The sequence below is a fragment of the Tachysurus fulvidraco genome, chromosome 1 (assembly GCF_022655615.1).
Source record: "Tachysurus fulvidraco isolate hzauxx_2018 chromosome 1, HZAU_PFXX_2.0, whole genome shotgun sequence".
Classification (NCBI taxonomy): domain Eukaryota; kingdom Metazoa; phylum Chordata; class Actinopteri; order Siluriformes; family Bagridae; genus Tachysurus; species Tachysurus fulvidraco.
The window spans coordinates 28689489-28714663 of NC_062518.1; the positions used below are offsets into that span (position 1 = coordinate 28689489).

A 25175-nucleotide genomic window follows, 5' to 3' on the forward strand; every position below is an offset into this window, starting at 1 on the left:
GGATTGAACATAATGTCAAACACATGATGGTTGAAATGAAGACTAAGGTTTATGTCATAGTTATGATTATGCCCTACGTGTACACTCTGAGCCTCAAGCTTTCAAAATGGGAATCCCTGATGGGAAATTAAGGGCCAGTTGGAACACACAGAAACCCAAAGCCGGTGTTTTGTCACGCAATCACTGACAGCTGTTAAAGAACAAATAAATTTGCATTGGGAAAACTTCCCCACACAGCCAACTAAATTCATTTAGGTGCTGCTGTTCATGTCTGCAAACACTTCTGTTGGCCTACTTCTGTAAATGTACAAAAGCGAATAAATACAAGCACACACAATTCTAAACTGATCATTAATGAAACAAATGTCAAATGTGATTTGTTGACTTCTTTCAGCAGTCGATATTTTAATTATTTTAAGGTTTCTTACTTGGACTTAACCAACATTTGGCCTGAATTGAAAATTAAACAAACAAACAAACAAAAAAAAAACAGCAGCACAAAAGAAGACTGAGAACAAAGCATTTTGAAAAGTTTTTTTTTTATTGTAAAATCTTCAAAACAGAAATATTAGGGTAAAACAGTATATTGGGGGTGGGGGGTTATATGGAAGCACGGTAGTTGCAATCAGATTTTAAAAAAAAAAGATTAACTCAAACATAGATTTGCCAACCAGATTTCAAGTCATAAATGAAATAATAGCGACAAAGCCAGCACCAGCATGTTCACTTTTTCTTTTTACACAACGTTTAGGATGACTATAGCTTACATGATAAACACCTATTCAAAATAATACTTCTGTACAAACAAAGACTTTGTTCCAGTGTAGGTGGGTTGGTAGTTATAGATTAAAGCGTTCTCTTCCTCTTTTTTGCTGGTAAATTTATGAAGACTTTTTCTAGCTGTAGGAAGGAACAGAAAAGCACTCTTATTGCCAGCATGATTTTAATTAAGAATACCACTTAAAATCTAAATGCGATGTTTTAAACAGGCTTTTCACACTGTGTTTAAACCTGGGTTACTGATGTTGTAAACCCCAGGTTACAGGAATGTAATATAGAAGGGGGGCTATGAAACCCTGCCCTTAAGCAGGATTAGAAGTGAAGTCAAAGTGAAGTGACAAAGCTAAGTATGGCCCATACTCAGAATTCATTCTCTGCATTTAACCCATCCAAAGTGCACACACACACCGTGAACACACACCCGGAGCAGTGGGCAGCCATTTATGCTGCGGCGCCCAGAGAGCAGTAGGGCACCTCAGTCATGGGCATCCCGAGACTCAAACCCACAACCTTAGAGTTGGGGTCAAACTCTCTAACCATTAGGCCAAGACATCTTTTGCAGCATTGTAGTATTAATCATGTAGAGTGTGGAACAATCTCAGTGAGACACCCGATCAGAAACTGAACAGCGCATGCCTCGTATCATGTGAAAACCAGGACATAGCGAAACTTAACAAAAACGGCTCGGGCAGCGTCCAGGAGGCATCCGAAACAGATGCCCGAGCCACCTCAGCTGACCCCTCTCAATGTGGAGGAGCAGCAGCTCTACTCTGAGCTCCTCCCGAGTGACTGAGCTCCTCACCCGATCTCTAAGGGAGTGTCCAGCCACCCTGCGGAGGAAACTCATGGCCGCCTGTATCCGGGATCTTGTCCTTTCGGTCATGACCCAAAGCTCATGACCATGGGTGAGGGTAGGAACGTAGATCGACTGGTAAATAGAGAGCTTCGCCTTGCGGCTCAGCTCTTTCTTCACCACAACAGATCGGTATATCGACTGCATCACTGCAGGCTGGCCTGGGAACCCCTCGCTGGAGAGAGTGTCTGGGGAGAGGGAAGTCTGGGTGTCCCTGCTTAGACTGCTGCCCCCGCGACCCGGCCCCCTATAAGGGGTAGAAAATGGATGGATGGATGGATGGATGGATGGCTCGGGCAGCAACATCACAGAAGTGCTTGCCATAACAAAGGGCGAAATGAACACGACACTGAAAAATTAGCAGAGCACCTGCTCCAGCACAGAGCGGCAGACGTGTCAGTTTTTCGCACTGACGTGAAAGTACCAGACAAGCCATTATTTAAAGCACTTTATTTATAGTAGAAGGGTTGTTGACACCGCAAACATGCAAATAAGAAAGTTAAGCTGGGGTTTAGGTATGTAGAGTAAAGTGTGAAACATCAGATTATAAATAGCCAGGATTAAGGTAGTGAGACCAAATAACCCAGGATTCTGTTTATAACCTAGGGTGAACTATTTCAGTGTGAAAAGCCCTAAAGTATGCTCCTAATCTAATATATCATATCACGTGGTGTACTGTTCATACTGTACCTTCACTGACAAAAAATTGGGCCATGTAGAAAGTGGTTCTGATAGCAGAGGGTGAGTGGGGGATGTACTCACGAGACCACTCGAATGCGTTCTTCTCTGGGTGCCACTGGGTTCCATAAATTGGGTAATTAATTGCTGTGCAAGTGTGAAAGGAGAATATAGATGCTTTAGAAATTCAAATCATTGAATAAATCATATTGGACTCGCACCCAATACACATACACATATACATCGCACACGTTCTCACCTTCCACTGTGGACACGAACTCCGTTTGTCCATCTGTGCTTGTACTCAGAATTTTGTAAAAATTTTTCAGCTTCTTGTTTGCAGTGAATTTCTGTCCCAGTGAAAAACAAACAATATTTTTTTAATTAACTGAGGGTCAACTTTTTTATTACTAAAAACTCGTAGTGTAATACCTCAGTAGTGATACTCCACTCATGAGAGTTTTCTGTTAGTGGTTTATTTGCCAGTGATGTCATCAGGTCCTTTGGGAAGTCCTTAAACATTCGGTTGTCCATTGATTCTAAATCACAGAGGATTTGGGTATAAAATAAAGGGAACAGTGAAGGGGTTCTTACCACTCCTGAGTATTTCCCTAACAACATGACCCTGTAATCCATCAGACATTGCAGTTAAAGCTTGAACACTTTTTAAACCTTTTCGACCTTCACCTCTTTCTGTAAATTTTCAATTAATAATCTCTTTGTAGAAGCTTCCCTAAGTCAACAATAGTTTGTTTGCCTGCTTAGAGCTTGGACACTTTGGGCTAATTATTACTTAGCCGGCGCTGTACAGACTACTGAACTATGATCCCTTGCAGTTTAAGATCGGTCTGCAATAGCCTCTACAGTTTTTTTTTTTTTTTTTTTTTTGCCTATGCCATGATTTATCAACCCACTCGCAGAAAATGTATCTGAAAAGACTTAGATCAAGGCCAAAATGTGTAGTTATGGATTAGCCAATTAATTTAAATCAGACATGATGCACAATATACTTTCCAGCTTCTAACTGTAAGCAACAAAAATGTATATTCAATAACTCACCTTTGGTGAATTTGAGTGGTAGAGCAACACCACTGGTATTAGTATGGGACAGTAACGACTTTCCACTAGTCAGGACTGTGAGCTGCTCATAGCCCAGACATGTTCCCCAGACAGGAAAATAATCTCCTTTTGAGTTTGCCTATCAACACACGAATATTCAAATTTTAATTCTGATTAACAAATTATTCAAAATTAACTTATAAAACTAATAACACAACTTTTTTTGATAATTAAATGCTTCTTTAACCCAAGTTCACAGCCTCACACATTAAAAAGCACATTCTCTTGACGTACGAACATTATACTGTGCTCTAAATTTACAAATGATAGAGACAGTTAGGTTCACACTGATCAGCATTATTATGCTCTGAATATGATGAGAACAGCATGAACAAGCTGAACAACACAGTGGATTTTACCTCCAGGGCAAGTTTGTAGAATATGCCAGCTGCTTTGGCATAACCAGATGAAAAAAGGCTGGCACCTCCACCAGGAAAAAGGATTCTACAAGGGAAAAAAATAAAGTCTTATTTGTGCAATAAAATGCAACGTTATGATGAATAGGGATATGTCATTGGGTTCAGTCACTCACCCATTTATAGATTTAAAGAGTTTGGTGTATTCTTCTTCAGTTTTATTAATCCTACACACACAGAAATAACAATATGTATCTCAGCTTTTTTTCTCTCTCAGCAATTTACACTCATAGAAAACAAGTTTGTCTAACATACAGTACTGTATATTTATGTGTGCAGATATATCAAATTCTGCACATGGTTTCATATAAGCGATGATGTTAGAATTCAGGTTTTCATGCAACAACACACACTGAAACCTTCTATTTTGAGGCTAATAAAATTAATAGAATAGAATAATTAAAATTTTAATTCGTGCAAATGACTTCTTAGACCACGAGCTTATTTAAATGTAAAGTTAATTCACTTTGTCATGTTAAAGATGTGGTAGCCTCTTACACAGGTTAAGGTGTTGGACTACCGAGCAGATGGTCGTGGGTTCGAATCCCTGGTCCACAAAACTGCCACTGCTGGGCCCCTGAGCAAGGCTCTTAATCGTATTAAACACACTTTGACTTACATCACAGGCACCACACGTGCACCCGCAGACTCCAAGTACTTGACATAGGAGGCTGCAATGTAGGTGTTTTTCCCCGGTGTAGGAGAGCGCACTTCCTGAGCAAGGACACCTTCACACACAAAACAACACACTGCCGTATTAGTAATACAGGCTGAAAGACACAACAAATGCGTGTCAACACCGCTCACGTTACCTATTATAGGACTGCCGTTGATTTGGTGTCCTTCTGCAACGACAGCAAAGGAAATCATTAGGACAAAGAGTGAGAAAAACGCCATCATGCACATAAGGCTTGTGTTATTACACCATCACTGAACTACTTTCTTCCTGCTGGTCCAGTATGTTTTTGTTCCATGTCCAGTTCTGCGTTACTTCAGTGAATCAGTTCCTCATTTCACTCTTGACGTCTTCAAACCTACTTTTTTTGGTCAGTATTGTTTAAATGCAAGTACAGGTTATTTAAATAGGCCTCAAGATATTCAAACTGACAATATTTATAAATAAATGAGTAAATTGTCATGTTTTAGTTTTTATACCCACAACTAGTCCTTGTGACAAACATGAGGACGGAGTTCGATTCTGATTGGTTAGCCTTATTTCCAACAACCAATCAGTGGAGGTTCACTCTGTATAACCGTTTGAGTCATGTGACGTGTGGAAGTTGCAAAGACTCTTTTGACAACGAGCCGGTATCCAGTAGGCTAATGTCGACAATCAGTATTAAAGCTAGTGGAATAAATAAGCACGTACAGTACAAGACCTGGGCAAAACGTGTGTCCTGGACTCGTGTGTGCTACTGACACGAGAGAATATTCGACAACAGACCCTTTGGAATCTAATTCGGAATCTGATTCACTGTGTCGCGGGTGGATGGAGTCGATTCGTATCGACTGTCTGAATTCTCAATGACAAACTGCAAACTACAACATTATTATTATTATTATTATTATTATTATTATTATTATTATTATTATCATGCATAATAATTATGATTATATAAACAACAACAACAATAATCATAATAATACCACAATTTTGTTTTTAATTGTAACCTTTTATAGATTTACAGCATTTGCTATAATGCTGTATGGAATATTTAATTGCATTTAATAGCAATTTATTTACAGCCATTTTTGTTGCGAATTTAAAAAAATAATGATTAAGAACATAAACCCAGCCTCCATAGGAAACCACGAACCAATTACCTCGTGAGGAATCGATTGCAAAGGTTTGGATTCGACTCTCTGTTTCCAACGCCTGAAATCGGAGTGTCGACTCTTTATGTAATCGATTCCTGGCCACACCGACATGCGCACCAAAGACCAGAGAAAGAGAGAGAGAACGAAAACAAACGAGCGCATTGTTCTTTCTCAGAGGTAGTTCAAGACATATCGATCGAGCTGAATCTAGTTCCGGAAGTTGAGGGTCTGAACTCTGTTTGTCCCGCAGTGCATCATGGCGTTCATCAGAAAAAAGGAGCGCTGCAAAGAGAGGTATTTCACTCTATTACACCTCTATTCGGATGTGTTTAGGCTCATACAACAACTCGAGCTATCTTTAAAAATCTCCTTTTTCTCTTTATTTATTCATTTAAATCCCACATGCCCACGACTGAAAAAGAAACTCTGCTTTCTAACATGAGACCTTATTGTTTTTGAGGTTGTTGCCGGAAGTTGTTTGTGTAAAGCAGTTACATGAACTGTTGATGTTTAATCCTTACATTGTAGCTACTGGCCAGTTTTATTTGAAAGACTCTTTTGTTATAAGTGGAGGATTAACAGCTCTGTTCCATTTCGATTCTGTTCACTAAGGTTCATTAACATGTCATGCCAGTTTGAAGCCATGCAAGATAAGGTGGATAAATAAAAGGGTGTTTTCTCTTTCTCAGGTTTTCACTGCTCTTACTAGACCTGGAGGAATATTATTTTGAACAACACACTGCATATAAAATGACTGCACTCCCAAACAGGTGAGCATGGCTAGAAATGTGACCATACACTGACATGATGTCACGTTGTTACCCTGTTAAGGAAAGCTGGGATTTAATTGACTTGTGGATCACATTTTGACATTTATGCCATTTAGCAGACCTCCTTATTCAGAATAACTTGCAGAAGTACTTTGTATCGTCTAGCAACGAATACATCCTGATACTGGTTCTCTAGAAGTTCACTGACTAATAATACCATCTGGCTATAAACTCCCAGGGAAGTAATATAGCACGTAAAGCGCATAGACGTCAGAAGATTTTGTCTTCTTTTTCTGACATTTTATACTAATATATAGTTCTGAAAAGTACCATTTCCTCTTGAGCTAAAATTGCTACAGTCTGAAACCACATTTAATTTTTTTTAAATAAACAAAGGAAGAGAATTCAAGGATTCAATATCCTGCACGGTCACTATATAAAGTTTTTTGCAACAGGTTTGTGTTCTTGACCATGTATCGTTGTACAAAAGGTCAGATTATCTCTGAGTCGCTTGTCCTTGTTGAACAACGTGTTCCGACAACACTACATTGGATTTGATCCGACACATCCATGCCAGCTTGATTGAATGCTGTTGTTGAACAGGGGGACATACCGAATCTGAAATCAATGAAAATAGTAAACATTTTAACTTTAACACAAATATATTGTTGATAGTACTGTATAGTTTCTAATGAAATGGGTTGTATTAAGTAAGAAAAGAATACAAAAGCATTTCCACTTGGACTCAGACTATTTGGCTTCACTGTTTTAAGTATAGTTATAGTGTGTGGGCGATGTGATCTAGGAGACACTTGGATGGCCAGTATTAGATCTGAAGTTGTGAAATTCACTTTAATTAGACACATTTATCTTCAGGCAGACTTTATCATCTTTACCACCTTGTTTACTGACTCCTTACCCAGCATAATCTTTACAGAAAGCTCTGTTCTAGAAAAAAAAATTATAATTTTTCTCTTAAACATTTAACAGGTGAAAATCATTCAACTGTAAAGTCTGCCTAGTTCTACAAAGGTTTCCAGGTCGATTAAAACGTTAGTCGGAAAACGTTTGGCAGTCGGTGAAAATGGTAGTTTTTAGATGGTGGAAATTTCTACATTCATACATTAATGCTTTATTTATCCAGTGATATCAGTTTATACAGTCTGGCAATAAGTGGCGAAAAGTCTTCTGTCTAAATGATAAGTAGATAATGATTGTTTTACAAACAGCTGGGAAATCGGATAAACAAAATCAACCAGTTTCCCAAATATCTGCCCTGAACTCAAGGAGACCTGCTGCTGTTAATCTATTTAAACTGTTTACATGGATTTAGTTGAGTCTTTTGACTCTGCATCAATCAGAATAATGAGTAAATCTCATTAAACAAAGTAAAATATATTCAGGAGACTGATCGGAAGAAAAAGAAGTAAAAACAGTCAAAGATGGTTTTTAAGGAGATGCAGTTTGGAGGTTTCAGTCGGTCAGTAGAACAATTTAAAGACAAATGGAAATGGCTTCTGGAAAAAGAAATCAGTAGAAGTTGTCTCAACGGAATATCGACTTTTCCTTTTTGTGAAGTGATTAACTTATTGATGGTAGATTTCTGAATTTATCTATCTAGTGAAGGATGCGGTTTAGGCCACGTCCACTTTGGGTTATATTGAGAGTGCCTGTATTTTACAAAGCAAATTTTTCTTTTAAAGATTAAGAAATGAATTTGTCTCTTTGTTTACCGGTTCGGTTACAGAAATATTCGAGGCTCTCTAAAGATCTGTTCCAAATCAGTCATTTTTGAGCCAGATGAGACGACGGAACCGATTTTAAAGGTAGATTACAGTTCAAACCTTTTGCAGCTCATGCTCATATATCAGCTTGGAAATCCTGAGAGAAATCTGTTGACCGAAAGTTATTTTTTTTTGTAAAACAGATCCCACTGAAAGACTGCAGGCGGATAGAAGCTGTGGAGGAGAACGAGCCGAACCCTTTTAAAGAGTGAGATATTTCGATGCGCATTTGCAGTTGATAAAGCTAGAGAAGCTCAAAAGCACTCCCATTAGATCCATGCTTGTAATATACTTTGCAGTTAAAATAGAAGTGATGTACAGTTAAGCACAGATCTTTCCACAGAGTTCATATTTAACCGTTGTTGTTTTTTTCCTCTCTTCTCCTTCTCATTTCCTTATTCTTCTGCAGAACCAAGCCAGCATCTCTACTTATGGAAACCAAGCAGGTAAGCATGTGCTTTAGTTCTTGTGATGTTCATTCACATTGTTGTTGGATTATTGTGCAGAGCAAGCAGATGCATTTTAAATAACCGTGTGAGTGCTGGCCATATCAATGTGTTTTTGTTTCATCAGGTTTTTCTTATTAAAGAGGAGAATGCTGTTGCCCCATACAAATACGAAAGGGTATGAGAATACATTCATAATACCAGGTTTTTTTTATATATTGTTTTTTGTTATAGTGCGTAGGTGCCAAATATTCTTGGTTTTGCTAGATAATTGATGACACCCTGCTATAGCCATAACAATGTTTTAAAAACAATAAAAATAAAAAAGGGATAGGAAAAAAAAAAACACAAAAGAAATTGGCTTTAGAGGAACAGCACAGGGAAGAGAAAAGGACACGGGATGTGAAAGACAAGTATTTCCTTCTGGTCGTTGTTACTTTATAGTCACTTTGGTCTGTTAAAAAACCAAATGGAGATTTTTTTTTTTTTTTTTTTTTTTAATATATAGCAAGAGAATCACACGTTGTGGATGTTTATTGCTTACTGTTGCATGGTGCACGTGTAAAACTAGCCTTCTCATTCACTGACACTCAGTGACTCTCTTCATCTCTCATACTGTATGAATTTGTCTTTCATTCTTGTCATCAATGTTTAAACTTTCTAGGGAGAAAGAAGTGTCATGTTCCAGCTAGAGATGCCCAGAAAAACAGAAGATGTTGTCCAGACGTTGCTTCAGGTTTGCATTGCAGTTCGTGCAGATGAATTATTGGCTGGGAATGTTTGACTGTGTTTGCTTTATGACTCCGTTTCTTTTTTCCAGCTACATAGAGCATCGTGTCTGGACAAGCTGGGGGACCAGACTGCTATGGTTTGTACAGTTACACACACACACACACACACACACACACACACACACGTCCACTCAATGATATAACAGTAATAATAACAGTATATGTGAAATAATAACTGTATATGTGAAACATGTCTAGATCGCTGCAAACTTGCAGTCCAGGTTGGCGAGAGCATCTTTTGATAAGAACAGGTTAGACATCTTTGTGTAATTAACACTCACCCTACACCTCTTGTCATTTTAGAGCAAGGTTCTATTCGTAAAGACAGATCGAAGAAGTTCCTGCTTTTTACTTTTCATAAAGAAATCAAAATCTGCTGTTTAATCTGCTTCCTTTTGTTTTAAATAAATTTAAATCATTTTTTCCCTCCCCATTTGGTCACGCTAATTCCCACCTCCTTGCTAACTGTCGTCAGCCAGCTGGGAACGGTGAAGCATAAGGCCTGTGTCCTCTGAACGCAGGTGTTATTCTTCTGTGTCCTCTAAATGCAGGTGTTATGCACATGATCTGCATAACAGTGTCACAGGGTGAAAAAGAAATGTCCTTTTCCTTTAAAACGAAAACAAAATCTGCATATTTGACAAGACTTCAAGACGAGATTTTCTCTGATCTTCTGGAAGCGGTTACTCTAAAATCTTTGCTCTATCACTAAGCACTCATTGCAGGTTTTAAAGACCATACAGCAACTGCATGTATTTAACAAATTATAGTTAACCTCAGCATTTTTATGTGTGAGTGCAGCTTTCATAGTGTGTCTGAGACCCCATATATGGAGTGTAAGGCTGAGATGGTGACCCCTCTGGTGACCAACCCTGGTCATGTCTGCATCACTGACCACAACCTGTACTTCCAGCCCCTTAATGGTTACCCTGTGAGTTACCAGTGCAGTGTATATATATATATAAACAATTTTTTTAGATTTTAATAGACTGTTAATCGAAATGTTTAATATTTGTTTGTGTGAATGATATGATCAGGATTCAGCGGTGCACATCGGGCTTCACAGTGTCCGGCGCATCTATAAAAGGAGACATGGCCTGCGACCGCTGGTAAGTGTGTGCATGACTGTGTACAGTGATCTGTATATGCAGTGTACAGTGATCTGTATATGCAGTGTACAGTGATCTGTATATGCAGTGATCACACCTGTGTTTTGTGTGTGTATTTGTTTAAGGGACTGGAGGTGTTTTGTACAGAGAACGATCTTTGTTCAGATATCTATCTAAAGTTCTACAATACTGAAGACAGGGATGAACTTTACTATTACATCGGCACTTTCTTAGGTATGTTGTACACACACACACACACACACACACACGCACACACACATGCACCCAGTGCATTTTAGGATAATGTCCTAAATAAATATCTCTATTGCTGTATATACATTGTCACATCATAAGTCTAGCTTTATATATTGTTTTTTTAAGGGTAAGTAACTTTTAAAATGTTTTAGTATTGATTGTGTGTGTGTGTGTGTGTGTGTGTGTGTGTGTGTGTGTGTGTGTGTGTGTGTTTGAGACAGAGAACCACATAGCAGAGCACACAGCAGAGAGTTACATGCTGCAGTGGCAGAGGGGACATATCTCCAACTACCAGTACCTGCTGCACCTTAACAACCTGGCAGACCGCAGTGTTAACGACCTCTCGCAATATCCTGTGTTTCCTTGGGTCCTCAGTGACTATACTAGCCCACAGCTGGGTAAGCCAGCCACACACACACAAACACACACTAGGTTGAGAGTGTTTGCAGCAGAACACTTAGTAAAGTTGTATTTGTACAAACTCAATCTAAAAATTTCCACTATGTTTCCAAAAGTCTTTGTTTTCTCTGATTTCATACTTCATACAATCACACATAAGTTACAAAGCACATACCCAAGTACAGCTGAGTTGCTTGTAGACAGAAAGTAGACAGCCATGAGCGTGAACTCGTTCAGAGTAAAACATGAAGTGGTGGACGTTTTGATTTGAGTAAAACCTGAAAAATGGAAGGAGAATAATTTTTTTGACTCACTACTATACTACTACTCCTCACTGCTTCTCACTAATAAACCTGTCTAATAATACATGATACTAATAAGCACTGTAATTTGTTTATTGCGACGCACAGACAAACCAGCAATTTTTTTCATCTCTGGCATTTCTTTTGCATTAAGTATTTTTTATTTGTTTTAATTTATGAATGTGTGTTTTATACTTTCTTTCTATGTTCCTTCTTAAATCAATGCCATAAATATAAACCACTGGTTTTCAAAAAATGTTCTTAACATCTTCATAAAGAACGCGAATACCTAACAACAGGGTTGGCCCCGCCTCCTGTCTAAGAGAAAAATTGTCGTATTTTCCTTACTCAGTTGCTGTGAGATTGGTCTTGAATCACTCTTAAACTAAGATACCTAGTTAGATTTTTTTTAAGCTAAATTAGGAGCTCTCTCTCAGATCATTCTTGGTGTCTATGAATACAGGCCTTGGTTATTTCCAACAATTTACCTTTGCTTCAGTGGAAATTAGACACTGGACATCATAGATGTGTAAACAAAGAACTGCTGCGGTAGTCCTGTTCTCATCCCAGGGATCCTGTTCACAGTGTGCTCATCCTTTTACCACACTGTTTGACTTGTAATCCCACTGTAGTCGGGTGTCGCCCAGAAGAGGATGTGTCTGTCAGCTCAGAACTGTCTGTTCATCTTCTGTTTATATTCTCTGTCATCAACAAGGTGTTCCTGTGTGTAGGACTGCTTCTCACTGGATATTTTCTGAGTAAACTCTAGAGACAATCCCCAGAGATCAGCAGCTATAGAAATTCTAGAACCGAAAAAATGGTCTGGCACCAACAATCATGCCACGGTCAAAATCACTGATCACATTTTCCCTTGTTCTAGTGTTTGGTGTGAATATTATCTAAAGGTGTTGGTCTGTATCTGTATGATTTTATTCATTGCTTTGCTGCCATATGATTGGCTAATTAGACAATTGTGTGAAGGAGTATTTGCTCAGGTGTTTCTCATGCAATGAAACTCAACAATGAAAACAACCCAATATTACTAAATGTTTAAGATTTATTTGACTAAGAACCTCCTGATGTGCCTTTGTACCAGCTTTAATACACTGTTCTGATAAAGTAAGAAAGACGTGATTAGTATAAAACACAGCTTGATCATTGGCTGCTAACCTTTAGAGGTTAGTGTTATAAAACCATGGACTATTGTGCTAATGTCTTGATATGTGTTTGTTTCTGTCAGATCTGTTGAACCCTGCCTCTTTTCGGGACCTCAGTAAACCTGTGGGAGCTTTAAACAAAGAGAGACTGGAAAGGCTACTGGTATGAACGTAAACCTTCACTAACATCCTACTTTTAATCTACAAGTACTGATTTAAATGTAGCGTCCAAACTGAATAGTTCTAGTGAATAGTGAATATTTTGGGCTTTCTAAAAAAGTTCTAATTAAATAATAAATTGCTTTCTGCTACTTCTGAACCGATATAGTGAGATTAGGGTTACAGCTCTTCTCTGTACAACAAGGGCACATTAACTGCTGAAATAGGAAATCTGACACAAACCACAGCACTTTAGAGACTGATCACTCCACCAAGCCTGAAAAAGCTCAATAACTTCATTCCCCTAGCTGCCATATGAGCTGTAGCCTCAGTCTCGGATGCTCCGTCCACTACAGAGCATCTGATATCTTATGAACCGCAAGACTGAGGACTTTTAAGATTGCAGTCTGTTTGGCTTTCCACAAATCCATGTTCCAGTTTTCAAGGAGAAACACTGTGTGATGCAATGAGCTTTTCTGAGCAGTGTATAGTCACTGGACTGAATACATTTAGAAAATATTTCACCATATTAACTAATTTGAGTCACTGCAGTTCTCGTCACTTGTCTGAATGGAACAATTAGAGAATGGCTTCAACAGGACAATGCACATACTTACACAAACACACAGGCAAACATGTTCTTTGTGTATCTTGTGACTGGACTGCAGTGAGAGTTTGTTCATGTTGCCCAAGGCAAGTGTCTTACTTTCCTCTGTCAGATCCTCAAACGATTCCATACTGGAAGAACCTGAATGTGGAAGTCCATGTTAGTGTACACTCGATTTGGTGTAAAGAGGTTAACAGTGACATCATAAAATAATCATGCTGATTCGGCATGAAATAGAATGCTAGTCCTTGGCCGTGTTCTGGCTTGAAATACAGTATGAACCGTGGCTTTGACTAGTTTTTTTTATTCGAGCCTTCAGTTTCCATTTAATCATGTCACTTTTACTTCTACATAGCTGTGTCTTCATGTACATTCTTTGTGAGTTCTGTTGTACTTGAGGTCCCCAAGCTTCCTGCCTTTATGCTTGCAGATAACGTGAATGTCCACTAGGGGGCAGAAATACTCCAAAACAAATTTTATGTTCCATTGCAGGAGTAATTGAGAATAAGACCAATACCACTTAATGTAGTTGAACACTGCAGATCAGCACTTATTTAAAGTTGTTTTTTGCTCATTTTATAGCACAAATGTGTATCTAAGCCATGTGACGTGCACAATATCACTTTCAGCCCTTAATGAAAACTGTAGGAAAGGAACATTTTCTAGATTGTTCCAAAATTTTCTCCAGGATGATAAAAAAAATAATAATAATAATAATAAAAAAGAATCAACAACTTATTTTAAGAAAAAGTTCTAGTAAATTCATGATTGGTAAGTTAGTAAATAGTCAATAAATATACTTACTTAAAAAAGTAAGTAAATAAAAAAAAAGAATGACCGTGATTATGAAGCAGTTCTAGTGTAATGTAATGTAACTTTAAAGTAAGAAAGTGGCTTAAAAATTTATGGTGATTTATATTTCACTGTTATTCTGTGAATACTGTCTTTATTCCGTTAAAGAAAGCAGTCAACTTCCAGTATTACTCAGTCTGACTGTGTGTGTGTGTGTGTGTGTGTGTGTGTGTGTGTGTGTGTGTGTGTGTGTGTGTGTGTGTTTGATTGAAGGAGCGTTACAAGGACATGCCTGAACCTCGTTTCATGTATGGTAGTCATTACTCCTCTCCTGGATACGTCCTCTTCTACCTCGTTCGAGTGGGTGAGTCTCACACACTGAGTCTTAGCTACTGAGTTACACCGAGTTGTACACCAAACACTGAGTTCCCATTTAATCTAAATCACGTGTCCCTCTCTCTATGTCTCCCTCTCCCTGTGTTTGTGTGTGTGTGTTTGCTTCTTCTCTAAAGCACCAGAACACATGCTGTGCTTGCAGAATGGCCGTTTTGACCACGCAGACCGAATGTTCAACACGTAACATAATCTTACACACACATAAACACACTTCTGTCAATATTTTGTAGCACACACATTTTTTGTTCATTAATTCTGAATGTTTGTCCCTGTGTAGTATTGGAGATACCTGGAAGAACTGCTTAGAAGGGGGCACTGACTTTAAAGAGGTGAGAGGCCTGGATGTTGCGATCATCAAATACTTGCAACCTAGACTATGTTACGTATTGTAATTCGTGTGTGTGTGTGTGTGTGTTTCAGTTGATTCCTGAGTTCTATGGAACAGACACCAGTTTTCTGAAGAACATCTTGGGGTTAAATCTGGGTCGGCGACAGGGTGGAGGGCGAGTAGGAGATGTGGTACTTCCTCCCTGGGCCACAGGTAGTTTAAAATCAACAATAAAATATTCCTTTACTAGAAGAATCTGTCTATCCTTTACCTGGACACCTCTCTTCTTGCCTCCTCTAAGGAAATTACATTTTTAGGTTTATTAGGTCCTCAATGACAGCAGGCGTCAGTTGACTTCACAATCAACTATTCAGCAAAAGAACAGAATAAATGAATCAAGGCATAAAAGAGAGCAATTCCAATACATGGTAATAGTTATAATATCGTGATAAGTAATATGATTTAACAAGATGTGCATATGAAAAAGGATAGAAGATTTTTTAATAGACTATTATGCAATGATGTTTATGTATGGGTATGTAATCCTATCATGTTGTGTGTATGTGGATTCGTTATGCCCTGTAAAGCCAAGTTAGATTAACGCTTCAGTGAGGAAAATTTGTTTGTTCTTGATTCTTAATGTCCTTGTGATTTTTCTATTATCCTCAGTAAAGGAGAGTTTAGAAGTAAGAAAAGGAAACAACAAGCACCAGATTCAATTCCATCAATGTTTCTCTCTCTCTCTCTTGCTCTCTCTCTCCCTCTTCCTCTCTGTCTTGCTCTCGCTCTCTTTCTTTCTTCACTTTGTGTAGATGTGGATGACTTTCTGCAGAAGATGCGCTCTGCTTTGGAGAGTCAGTATGTCTCAGAGAATTTGCACGAGTGGATCAATTTAATCTTTGGTTACAAACAGAGAGGGAGTGAAGCTGTTGGAGCCCACAATGGTACACACACGCACACACACACACATGCACTAAAAGTGGTTTCATGAAGGTATACACACCAAGGCAGCACTGATTTGAGATCCCACATACTTAGGCACTTGAATGCGTGGGATGGATTTAATTGAATCGCCTGTCTTTTTTACTTCCAGTTTTTCACCCATTAACATATGAAGGTGGCATCGACTGTGACAGGTAATTAATCTCTGAATTTGATTCCTTTTGGTTTTTTAATTCTTTCCTCTGTGTGTGGGGTTTGAATGTTCTCCCTGTGCTTCATCGCTTTCCTCCAGATACTCTGATTTCCTCCCCAGTCCATTGACATGTGTTGTAGGCTGACTGGAATCTCTAAATTGTCTGTAATGTGACAGCAGGATTCCTTTAGATTAGCACCTAATATTGTCTGTAGATCATTGTTTTCATTTTTATGCTTAATTGTTGTTTTTTTTATGGGTACTTGCATGTGTGTGTTGATGTTTGTGTAGTATCGAGGACCCGGATGAGAAGATAGCGATGCTAACACAGATTCTGGAGTTTGGTCAGACTCCCCGACAGCTTTTCACCAAACCTCATCCTCAACGCATCACACCTCGATTCAACAACGTCTCTGCAGGGACGAGCCTCAGCACATCGCCCAATGACCTCTCACCAGGTAATTCTTAATCTATCACACATCAAGTAGATCAAGTCCATTACCTCTGGTTTAGGTCAGACAAGCGTATACTAACATGCACGTCCATGTGCAGGTTCTCCCAGTATGGAATCGTTTGAGGATCTGACAGAGGAAAGTAAGACACTTGCCTGGAGCAACATGAACAAACTCACATTGCAGTCCAGTCACAAGATACACAAAGAGTAAGTTTGTTCATCTGTGTTTGGGTGTGTATGTACAATATATACTGTGTGTGTGTTGTGTTGATGTCAGTCTATAATTGTTCTTTCAGACCAGTGACCGGAATTGCAGTGACTTTAAATGGTTTGTCCATTTTTACGACATCTCAAGGTAAAGGATCGCCAACGGAAACCCTGAATAATCTATTGTTTACTGCATTTTACAAAAAATACCCTCTTTATTTTCATTACAGACTCTACTTTAAAGATGTTTTCTAAAGAAAGCAAGGCACTACAGAGGAGCATGTCCTTTTCCAACATGGTAACATTGTTGTATGCTTACTTAAACTATCATTAGAGAACCTAAAATGTAATAGACGCATTAAAACTCGGTCAAAACACTGCAGCCAGTGTTCTATAACAAAATACCGGAGCAAATGATGCCTCCTGTTCAACACTACACTTTTTATTGTGTTTTACTTTGCCAAAATGTATCATTAAGTGATTTATTCTAAAAGAGTAAACACCTCCAAACTGTCCTTTGGCGTGGTTAATTTTGGAATCCGATAGAAATTTTTAATATCACGCTAACATTTCCGTTCCATGCTTCGTTCATACGTGCAGCTATTTTTTTTTCTCCAGTCGCTGTACTCTAAATTCCCAGCGTGTGGTTGTGTTACCGGTTGCTATAGTAATAACATTAATCAGCGGGTAGCACAACTACCGTTCCACTTGACGACAAATTCTATTTTTTTGCGTATACCATGGAACATTCTTTAGAGAGAGAGTTTGTATATAAAGTTGGGGTATATGCATCATATCGTACGAGGCGAAGGAGAAGCGGTGTGTGCTGTTTGTCACAAATCAAGCGCACTCTACTGTCTACACTCCCATTGCTAGTCACTATACCATTTACAGCATCAAGTTCACATCCAGTCACCGTCAGTCACTGTTGCTCATCGAGAATGATTAGTAATGTCACTTTGTCACTGCAACTCGCTGTACTTGTGAACAAAGCATCACGTGTTCAAACCTAACCTTACATTCTCCCCTTTCTCCGTCATCGTTTTCACGCCGTGTCCGCTCTCTCAAACAAACACCCATGACATTATTTCATTGGGGAAAACTAACTTAGTTTTTAATTATCAACTTAACAATTATTAAGTGTCTTCTTCTCCGTATTATCATCTCATCAGCCTTACTTTTTACTTTTCCAATACATTTTTTTCTACTTTATTTCTATTATTTTTTTTTTGTGCATAATGTAAAGCATGCTGAACTGCGTTTAAAATGGATGAACAACGCTGTGACATTTTATCCTCATTAATAAGTCATAAACATGTAAGCGTTCCTAACACAACCCTATCCTTTTTTTTTTCCCTCTCTGTCTGTTTAGGCATTGTCCTCTTGTGTGATATTACCGGAGGATAAAACCGTAGTTTGTTCTTCATGGGATAATAACGTGTAAGTGTCATCATAATAAATTCTCGTTCTTGCGGCTCAGCATGCGTGATTCTTTTATCATCCTCTTTCTTTCTCTTTCCCATTTTTTTTATTCCTCCTTCCATATTCTTCTGTGTCCCTTCCCTAATCTGGCACTAGGTACTTTTATTCAATAGCATACGGAAGGAGGCAGGACACACTCATGGGTCATGATGACGCTGTGAGTCAAGTTTGCTGGAGAGACGACCAGCTCTACACAGCATCGTGGGACTCTACTGTAAAGGTCAGACGTCTGAATTCAGCTAAAGCTCATTGTTATACTATTAAAAACGTGTCATACAAGATACATCAATAGTACAGTCATTGACATGATTATGCATGACTGCAAAATAACGTTGCGTACAGTTGGTTATAAAGGTGTGGACAGAGCACTAACCCCAGGGCACAGGACACTTTTCATAGCCGTGCCTTTTTATTGGTAGGTTTGTAACAACCTAAAAAGAACATATATGTTATTGTGTTTTTTAATTAACGGATGATTTGTTCACCCCTGTAAAGGATTACATATTAATATTGCTGTAGATGACATGTTCAGGTGGCTAATGATACTGATACAGTGTCACATGAAAGTTTGTGTACCCTTTAGAAATTCCTATATTTCTGCATAAATATGACCCAAACCATTATCAGATTTTCACACAAGTCCTAAAAGTAAATAAAGTGAATACAGTCAACCAAATGAGCCAACATTTTTATTTAGAGATCATTAGAATAATTCTGAATTCATCGTTCCATCAATGATGGCAAGCTTTCCTGGCCCAGATGCAGCAGTACAGGCCGAAAGCTTGATACTACCACCACCATGTTTCACAGAAGGTATAAGGTTCTTATGCTGGAATTCATTTTTTTTCTTTTGTCTAAAAATAACGCTTCTTCTTTTATTTTGGTTTCATTCCTCTATCTTTCCAGTAGTCCTCTGGCTTGTCCACATGATCTTTAGCAAACTTCATGGGCAAAGTTCTTTTTGGAGAGTAATGGCTTTCTCCTTGCAACTCTGTTCACCTGATGGCAGAGTCATGAACATTATCATTAGCTAAAGTAAAAGAGGCCTTTACTTGCTTAGAAGTTACCCTGTAATGCTTTCTGACCAACAGACTATTACATGTCTTGCTTTTGGAGTGATCTTGGTTGGTTGACCACCTCTGGGAATTTACCAATGGTCCAAAACTCTTTAGAGAGGATTTTGTAACCTTTTCCAGCCTGATGAGCAACAATAACTCTCTGATCCACTTCCACAAATACACATCATGAACATCAGACTTTGATATATCTCTGTTCTTTAAATAAAATTGGACACTCATAGATACCTGATTGTCATCTCATTGGAATTGATGGACTCTAATTTGACCTTGAAATTAAGTACTAAACATAAAGGTTCGCATACTTTTGCCTCTCACAGATATATAATACTGGAAGTATAAAATATTAGTCTGATCTGTTTGATTGTGTTCACTTTGTCTGCTTTTATGCAGAAATCTAGAAATTTCTAAAGGGTTCGCAAACTTTCAAATGACACCGTATGTCTTAAACTGTACACGGAATAAAGTGAGTCCAATTTAACATTCTTTCAGGGAACAGGTCATCTAGATAAAAACATCTTATTGGTCAGAACATGGATACAAAATCTAAAATAAAAACGATAATTAATGAGTCTTTCCTATTAATGACAAGAATTTGGCACCGCTATAATATCTAACTGTAATTAAAATGTTCAGACTGATTCATACTCCTATTCTTTTGCCCTCTGTCATTTCCTGTTGCTGAACTCTTGTGTGCATGGGAGCAGGTGTGGAAGTGTGTAGCCTCAGACATTTCCAACAATAAAAGGACACAGTTTTTGCTGCTGGCTGAGTTGGAGCACGAGGCCGGGGTAAGCCTTTACCATGTTATGTAATGCTGTAAGGTGAATATACCTCACTGCGGTACCAATAGCACCCAGACCCATACCAGCGAACGCATTAACTTGCAGTACTGTGTGTTACTGTTACGCGTTTACAGTATTTTCCGCACTATAAGTTGCACCTAAGAGCCTTAAATTTTCTCAAAAATCGACCGTGCACCTAATAACCTGGTGCGCCTTATGTGTGCACCGAGTTCCAAAAAATGTTGTTGTGTGACTTTAGTAAGCGCTCCGCTAGATTGACTGTCGGACCATTTCCAGCTGCACAGAGACGTAATACATACACTACGTACGCTGGCAGCGATAAACCAATCAGAAGACATTACGTAATACGTACAGTACGTACGCTTACCTCTGCCACGCCTCCGGTAGGTATACTACCGGTATGTTGCAAAACATTTGTTTCTTCCTAACCACTATGAGCTCCACACTGCAGTCCAGTCGGTGGCGGTAAATGCACCTTAAGTTGGTTTGCCATCCACCAATAAAAATCAGATGCTTACGAGGCACATACAAACTACAGGCTATCAGTTACGCGGTTGTAAATGGGAATAGAGCAGCTGAAAGTATTCAACATCAATGTGTCTATGGTTCGCAAGTGGGGGAAGCAAGAAAATGTACTGTGCCAAGTTAAGAAGACACAGTAGATGAGGACTTTGATGGATTTGTGGGAGAAGATTGATTAAAAAATAATGTGTGTATTGTTAAATAGTAGAATAAAGTTAAACTAAACTCACTGTTTTGCTTCCATTACCTTTTTTGTAGACCGTATGTTAGCATGTGCCTTTATAATACGGTGCAGCTTATGTATGGGTTAAGTACAGAAATAGAGCCCGTATTTGAGACTGCACCTTATAATCCGGTGCGCCTTATGGTGCGGAAAATACTATTTTTTTACTAACATTTTTCTAATTGTCTGTAATCTCCAAAATGATAAAAATGCAGAATATTAAAAGCAAACGACGTTTCCTGTTGTTGTTGTTGGTGGTGTTGATATTAAAACTAGCTACAGTTAGCTAAAGTTTTTTGCTAGCCGCAGATTCTCCTCCGTGCTCAATACAAATGTGGTAAAATAAATTCACAATATTAACTTAAATGGTGTGTGTGTGTGTGTGTGTGTGTGTGTGTGTGAGAGAGAGAGAGAGAGAGAGAGAGAGAGAGAGAGAGAGAGAGAGAGAGAGAGATAATCTTTACGTAATTAGTGTGTTTCATAATGAGAATCTAAGAAAGTCTGCTGTATAAACATTTGGACTCTGTTTATAATACTCTGCGGTAATAATTTTTTAAAAATCTATTTATCATAACAGTAAAATCCAGCATTATATCTGCTAGAAAACTGAATAGTTTTACTCTGAATTTAGAAAAGGAATGTTCTTAATCTTTAGTTAATTATCAAAACTGTTTTCTACATTGAGGGTTTTTTTTGTATTGTCTGCTTTTAAAAATATCGTAACATATCTCTGTCTTGTGTGATAAAGCTGAGCGTTATCCTTATATGATATCCTTATCACAGTGTATTAGTGTACTAAATAATATCACAGCACTAGTATAAATCAGCACATTAAAGAGTTATCTGTATGAAATTATATGATGTCTGTGTTTGTTTAAACAGGTTAACACTATAGCTCTAAATCCTGCTGGTACGCTCTTGGCATCGGGCACAAAAGAAGGCACTCTGAGTATTTGGGATATTGCAAGTTTCTCCGTCCTGCATCATCTCACCTGTCATTCTGAAAAGATCCACCAAGTGGCTTTTAGTCCTGGTGTGTGCAAGTGTGTGCGTGCGTGCATGCATGTGTGTGTGTCAGAAATCTTAGTCTTAGTGTGTGCATACAGGTCTTACGTACACAATCATTTCGTGTGTGTGTGTGTGTGTGTGTGTGTGTGTGTGTGTGTGTGTGTGTGTGTGTGTGTGTGTGTGTGTGTGTGTGTGTGTGTGTGTGTGTCAGAAATCTTAGTCTTAGTGTGCATACAGGTCTTACGTACACAATCATTTCATGTGTGTGTGTGTGTGTGTGTGTGTGTGTGTGTGTCAGAAATCTTAGTCTTAGTGTGCATACAGGTCTTACGTACACAATCATTTCGTGTGTGTGTGTGTGTGTGTGTGTGTGTGTGTGTCAGAAATCTTAGTCTTAGTGTGCATACAGGTCTTACGTACACAATCATTTCGTGTGTGTGTGTGTGTGTGTGTGTGTGTGTGTGTCAGAAATCTTAGTCTTAGTGTGCATACAGGTCTTACGTACACAATCATTTCGTGTGTGTGTGTGTGTGTGTGTGTGTGTGTGTGTGTGATTCAGACAGTCGAAACATCCTGAGTATTGGTGAGGATTTGTATCTGAAGGTTACAGACGTACAGACAGGCACAACACTTGCTGCAGTTCTTGCAGAGGAGGAACAGAGGTAACTCTCTTTTATACATTTATTCTTTTTTCACACTTTTAATATGCAGGCAATAAAATTGGAATTGGGAAACCGGTATTGTGGGAGCTTGACATGCATGCAACAGTCGCTTTTATTAGAAACATCTGTCCCCATGCTCATTCATGAAATTATCCAATCAGCAAATCACAATGCAACAGAACAGAACAGCGCATGAAATCCTGCACATAAAGGTCAAGCTTCGTTTCATGTTCAAAGCAAATCACAGAATGAAGAAAAAATTTGTTCACAGTAACTTGGAGAATTTCAGAAACAGTGTTTATCTCTCCATGCTATCATAACTTTCACTTTAAACTTTCTACATCATGAAAAGCAGCCGTATCAATGCATTTTATTTCTATGTATTCCGGAGCGCAGGTGTTTTTGTTGGGACGGCAGCATTGTGTTGGCTGGAGGTCAGTCAGGAAACCTGCTGATCTGGGATCTTCTTGCTAGCAAGATCACACACAGGATCCCTGCTCATTCTGGTATACACACACACACACACACACACACACACAGGACAATAATCCAAATTCTCTGGAAAATATAATTCATATACTTTATCTGGTTTTTCAGGTCCTGTCACTTGCATTTGGATGAATGAGCAGTGTAGCACTGTCATTACAGGAGGGGAAGATAAACAGATCATATTCTGGAAACCCCAGTATTAGGGGACACACACACACACACACCAAAATGACCACAACTAAATGTGCTGGACACAAGAATTCAGTTTGAAGTGTCATTTTCACCCGGCTGCTCTATAGACCTGTGAGCATAAATATGATCCTGAGCAGTTACTACATTCCTACTACAAATCTGAAAGCCATTACACAAACCGAATCAGGAATTTCATTTTACTTGTGCTCTTATTCCGATGAAAGTTTGTTTGATATTTAAAGTGTAAAATGATGTTGTTGCCTTTTTATTGTTTTATATTAGTTTTATCGCTTTCATTTTTTTTTAGAAGGAATATGATGCCATGTTTATAAATGAGTGGAATAGGTGGCTATATATATCGTGGATTCGTTTACCTCATTTACCTGGGGAAATCAAAATATTAATTGCCCAGAAACTGTAAAATGGAAAACATTCGTTTGTCTGTCGTGTTATAAAGTCGACCTGTCCCCAAAATTCCAGTCTCACAATTTGTAATGATGGTTTAAATGGTTTGTGAATGTCAGCAACTGCATGTTTTTTTTTTGTTGTTGTTTTTTTCCATTGTTTACTTTCATTTAAATAAAATGATCATTTGACTTGGGTTATATTTATGCTCACAATAAATACACATTGCAAAAGTGTTAAATAAAAAATATTTATCTTACAGCAGCTGGCTTTTTTTATGTAGTATGTAATGTACATAATTTAAATATGAAAAATATTAATAACTGGATTGTGTGCATACTATATAATTACATCGTTAAAAATAGTGTCATATAAATAAAATCAAATGGAAAAACATTTTTTTAACATCTAACTACATGTAGAACGTGTATCACTGTTTGTACATCAACCATTGTTTATGTTGCACACTTACTGGCCTTGGAGCTGCTCAGATTAAATCGATCCAGTCTGATATCATTTTAATTATGTCCAGTCATGTACAACATTATGACCTTTATGTAACTCTTAATGCACTTTTAATTCACCCTGTTCAGCAATACTCATCCAAGCATGAAGAAGGCTTCTATGTGTATATACTGTATGTACACACATAAATATACATGCACATGCTGATCTTTATATTTATATCTTAGCTATGAGATTTTTGATAGCTGAAAAAAAGCATCAGCTTACAAGCAATACGTGTAAAAATGAAAATAATCGTTATTGTGCAATAATAATAAAAAAAGAAATGAGACCTGTTCAATTGTATGAACTGTATAAACAGAAATATGCAGTTTAAGTGTTAAGGTGTCATGGTTAAGATGGATGTGTAACAACATTTATTTATGTATTTATTTAATTAATTTGTTTATTGATCGTTAGTTAATTAGCAGTTCATAATCTTAAGTAAGTAAAAAGTAATTTATTTTTTTTTAAATAAATTTCATGTTCCTCTAAGAAATGGGAGCTGCAGGATGTGCAGACTGTCAGCAGATGGCGATATATTGCTAATTACAATTGCTAAATTTTTCCATTGCTAAAAACTGACTCCTTGTAAATGCTGAAGTCTTTATAGCTGTTCAAGATAAATATTTGGAGTCAGTGAAATGCATAAAGTGACAGTCCTATCAATCACTCCATCCTTAACTAGAAACTCTTCCTGTCTACAGAGGTGGGCTCAAAACCTGCTGAGCATAATTGAATATTTCTCCTAATACAGCTTACTTGCCATCGTGTCCTACAGTGACCTTTACTAGTTAAAACGTTTGCTATTAAGCAAAGGCAATTTTCGAGCCTTGTTTAGAAACTGATTAGTTTGAGCTTAACACTTTAGGAACGTGACATTGTTACAGATTTATCTACTGGATAAAATGTGACATTGTCGCATAGTGACATTGGCTTTTTTAGACATGTCTATGAAATGCTTGGATGCAAAAATGCAGCTTTGTTTCTACTCCTGTTAGCAAAGCAAAGTACCCAGGCTGAGCTTAATGTAAAATGTCTGGAAACATCC

The 25175-nt window shown here is 38.1% G+C and overlaps 2 protein-coding genes across 2 annotated transcripts; one reads left to right on the forward strand and one right to left on the reverse strand.

The window, feature by feature from the left end:
* Positions 1-522: 522 nt before the first annotated feature.
* ggh (gamma-glutamyl hydrolase (conjugase, folylpolygammaglutamyl hydrolase)) lies at positions 523-5196 on the reverse strand. The gene is made up of 9 exons (XM_047815650.1): positions 4659-5196; positions 4466-4574; positions 3963-4013; positions 3790-3874; positions 3371-3509; positions 2744-2850; positions 2571-2661; positions 2324-2458; positions 523-900 (listed from the first exon to the last, which is right to left on the reverse strand). Exons 1-9 carry the CDS (start codon positions 4750-4752, stop codon positions 779-781), a joined length of 933 nt encoding a protein of 310 aa, XP_047671606.1. The 5' UTR covers positions 4753-5196; the 3' UTR covers positions 523-778.
* A 564-nt stretch (positions 5197-5760) lies between these two features.
* On the forward strand, positions 5761-24416 carry nsmaf (neutral sphingomyelinase (N-SMase) activation associated factor). The gene is made up of 31 exons (XM_027169264.2): positions 5761-5958; positions 6354-6434; positions 8182-8260; positions 8362-8426; positions 8628-8664; positions 8792-8842; positions 9329-9400; positions 9485-9532; positions 9654-9706; positions 10257-10386; positions 10493-10564; positions 10690-10798; positions 11041-11217; positions 12761-12840; positions 14509-14599; positions 14748-14811; positions 14909-14960; positions 15052-15172; positions 15772-15903; positions 16053-16095; positions 16386-16552; positions 16647-16755; positions 16845-16903; positions 16986-17053; positions 18128-18195; positions 18334-18457; positions 20021-20104; positions 21747-21897; positions 22432-22534; positions 22931-23040; positions 23132-24416. The coding sequence occupies exons 1-31, from the start codon at positions 5921-5923 to the stop codon at positions 23224-23226; spliced, it is 2733 nt and encodes a 910-aa protein (XP_027025065.2). The 5' UTR covers positions 5761-5920; the 3' UTR covers positions 23227-24416.
* Positions 24417-25175: the final 759 nt, after the last annotated feature.

Coding starts and splice junctions, on each gene's coding strand:
- ggh (XM_047815650.1), bottom strand. CDS start 4,752: ATGTGCATGATGGCGTTTTTCTCACTCTTTGTCCTAATGATTTCCTTT. Junction 4,014..4,465: donor GCACGTGTGGTGCCTGTGAT/GTAAGTCAAAGT, acceptor CTGTGTGTGTAG/GATTAATAAAACTGAAGAAG. Junction 2,851..3,370: donor ACCACTCAAATTCACCAAAG/GTGAGTTATTGA, acceptor TCTGTGATTTAG/AATCAATGGACAACCGAATG.
- nsmaf (XM_027169264.2), top strand. CDS start 5,921: ATGGCGTTCATCAGAAAAAAGGAGCGCTGCAAAGAGAG. Junction 10,565..10,689: donor GACATGGCCTGCGACCGCTG/GTAAGTGTGTGC, acceptor TATTTGTTTAAG/GGACTGGAGGTGTTTTGTAC. Junction 14,961..15,051: donor GGGGCACTGACTTTAAAGAG/GTGAGAGGCCTG, acceptor TGTGTGTTTCAG/TTGATTCCTGAGTTCTATGG.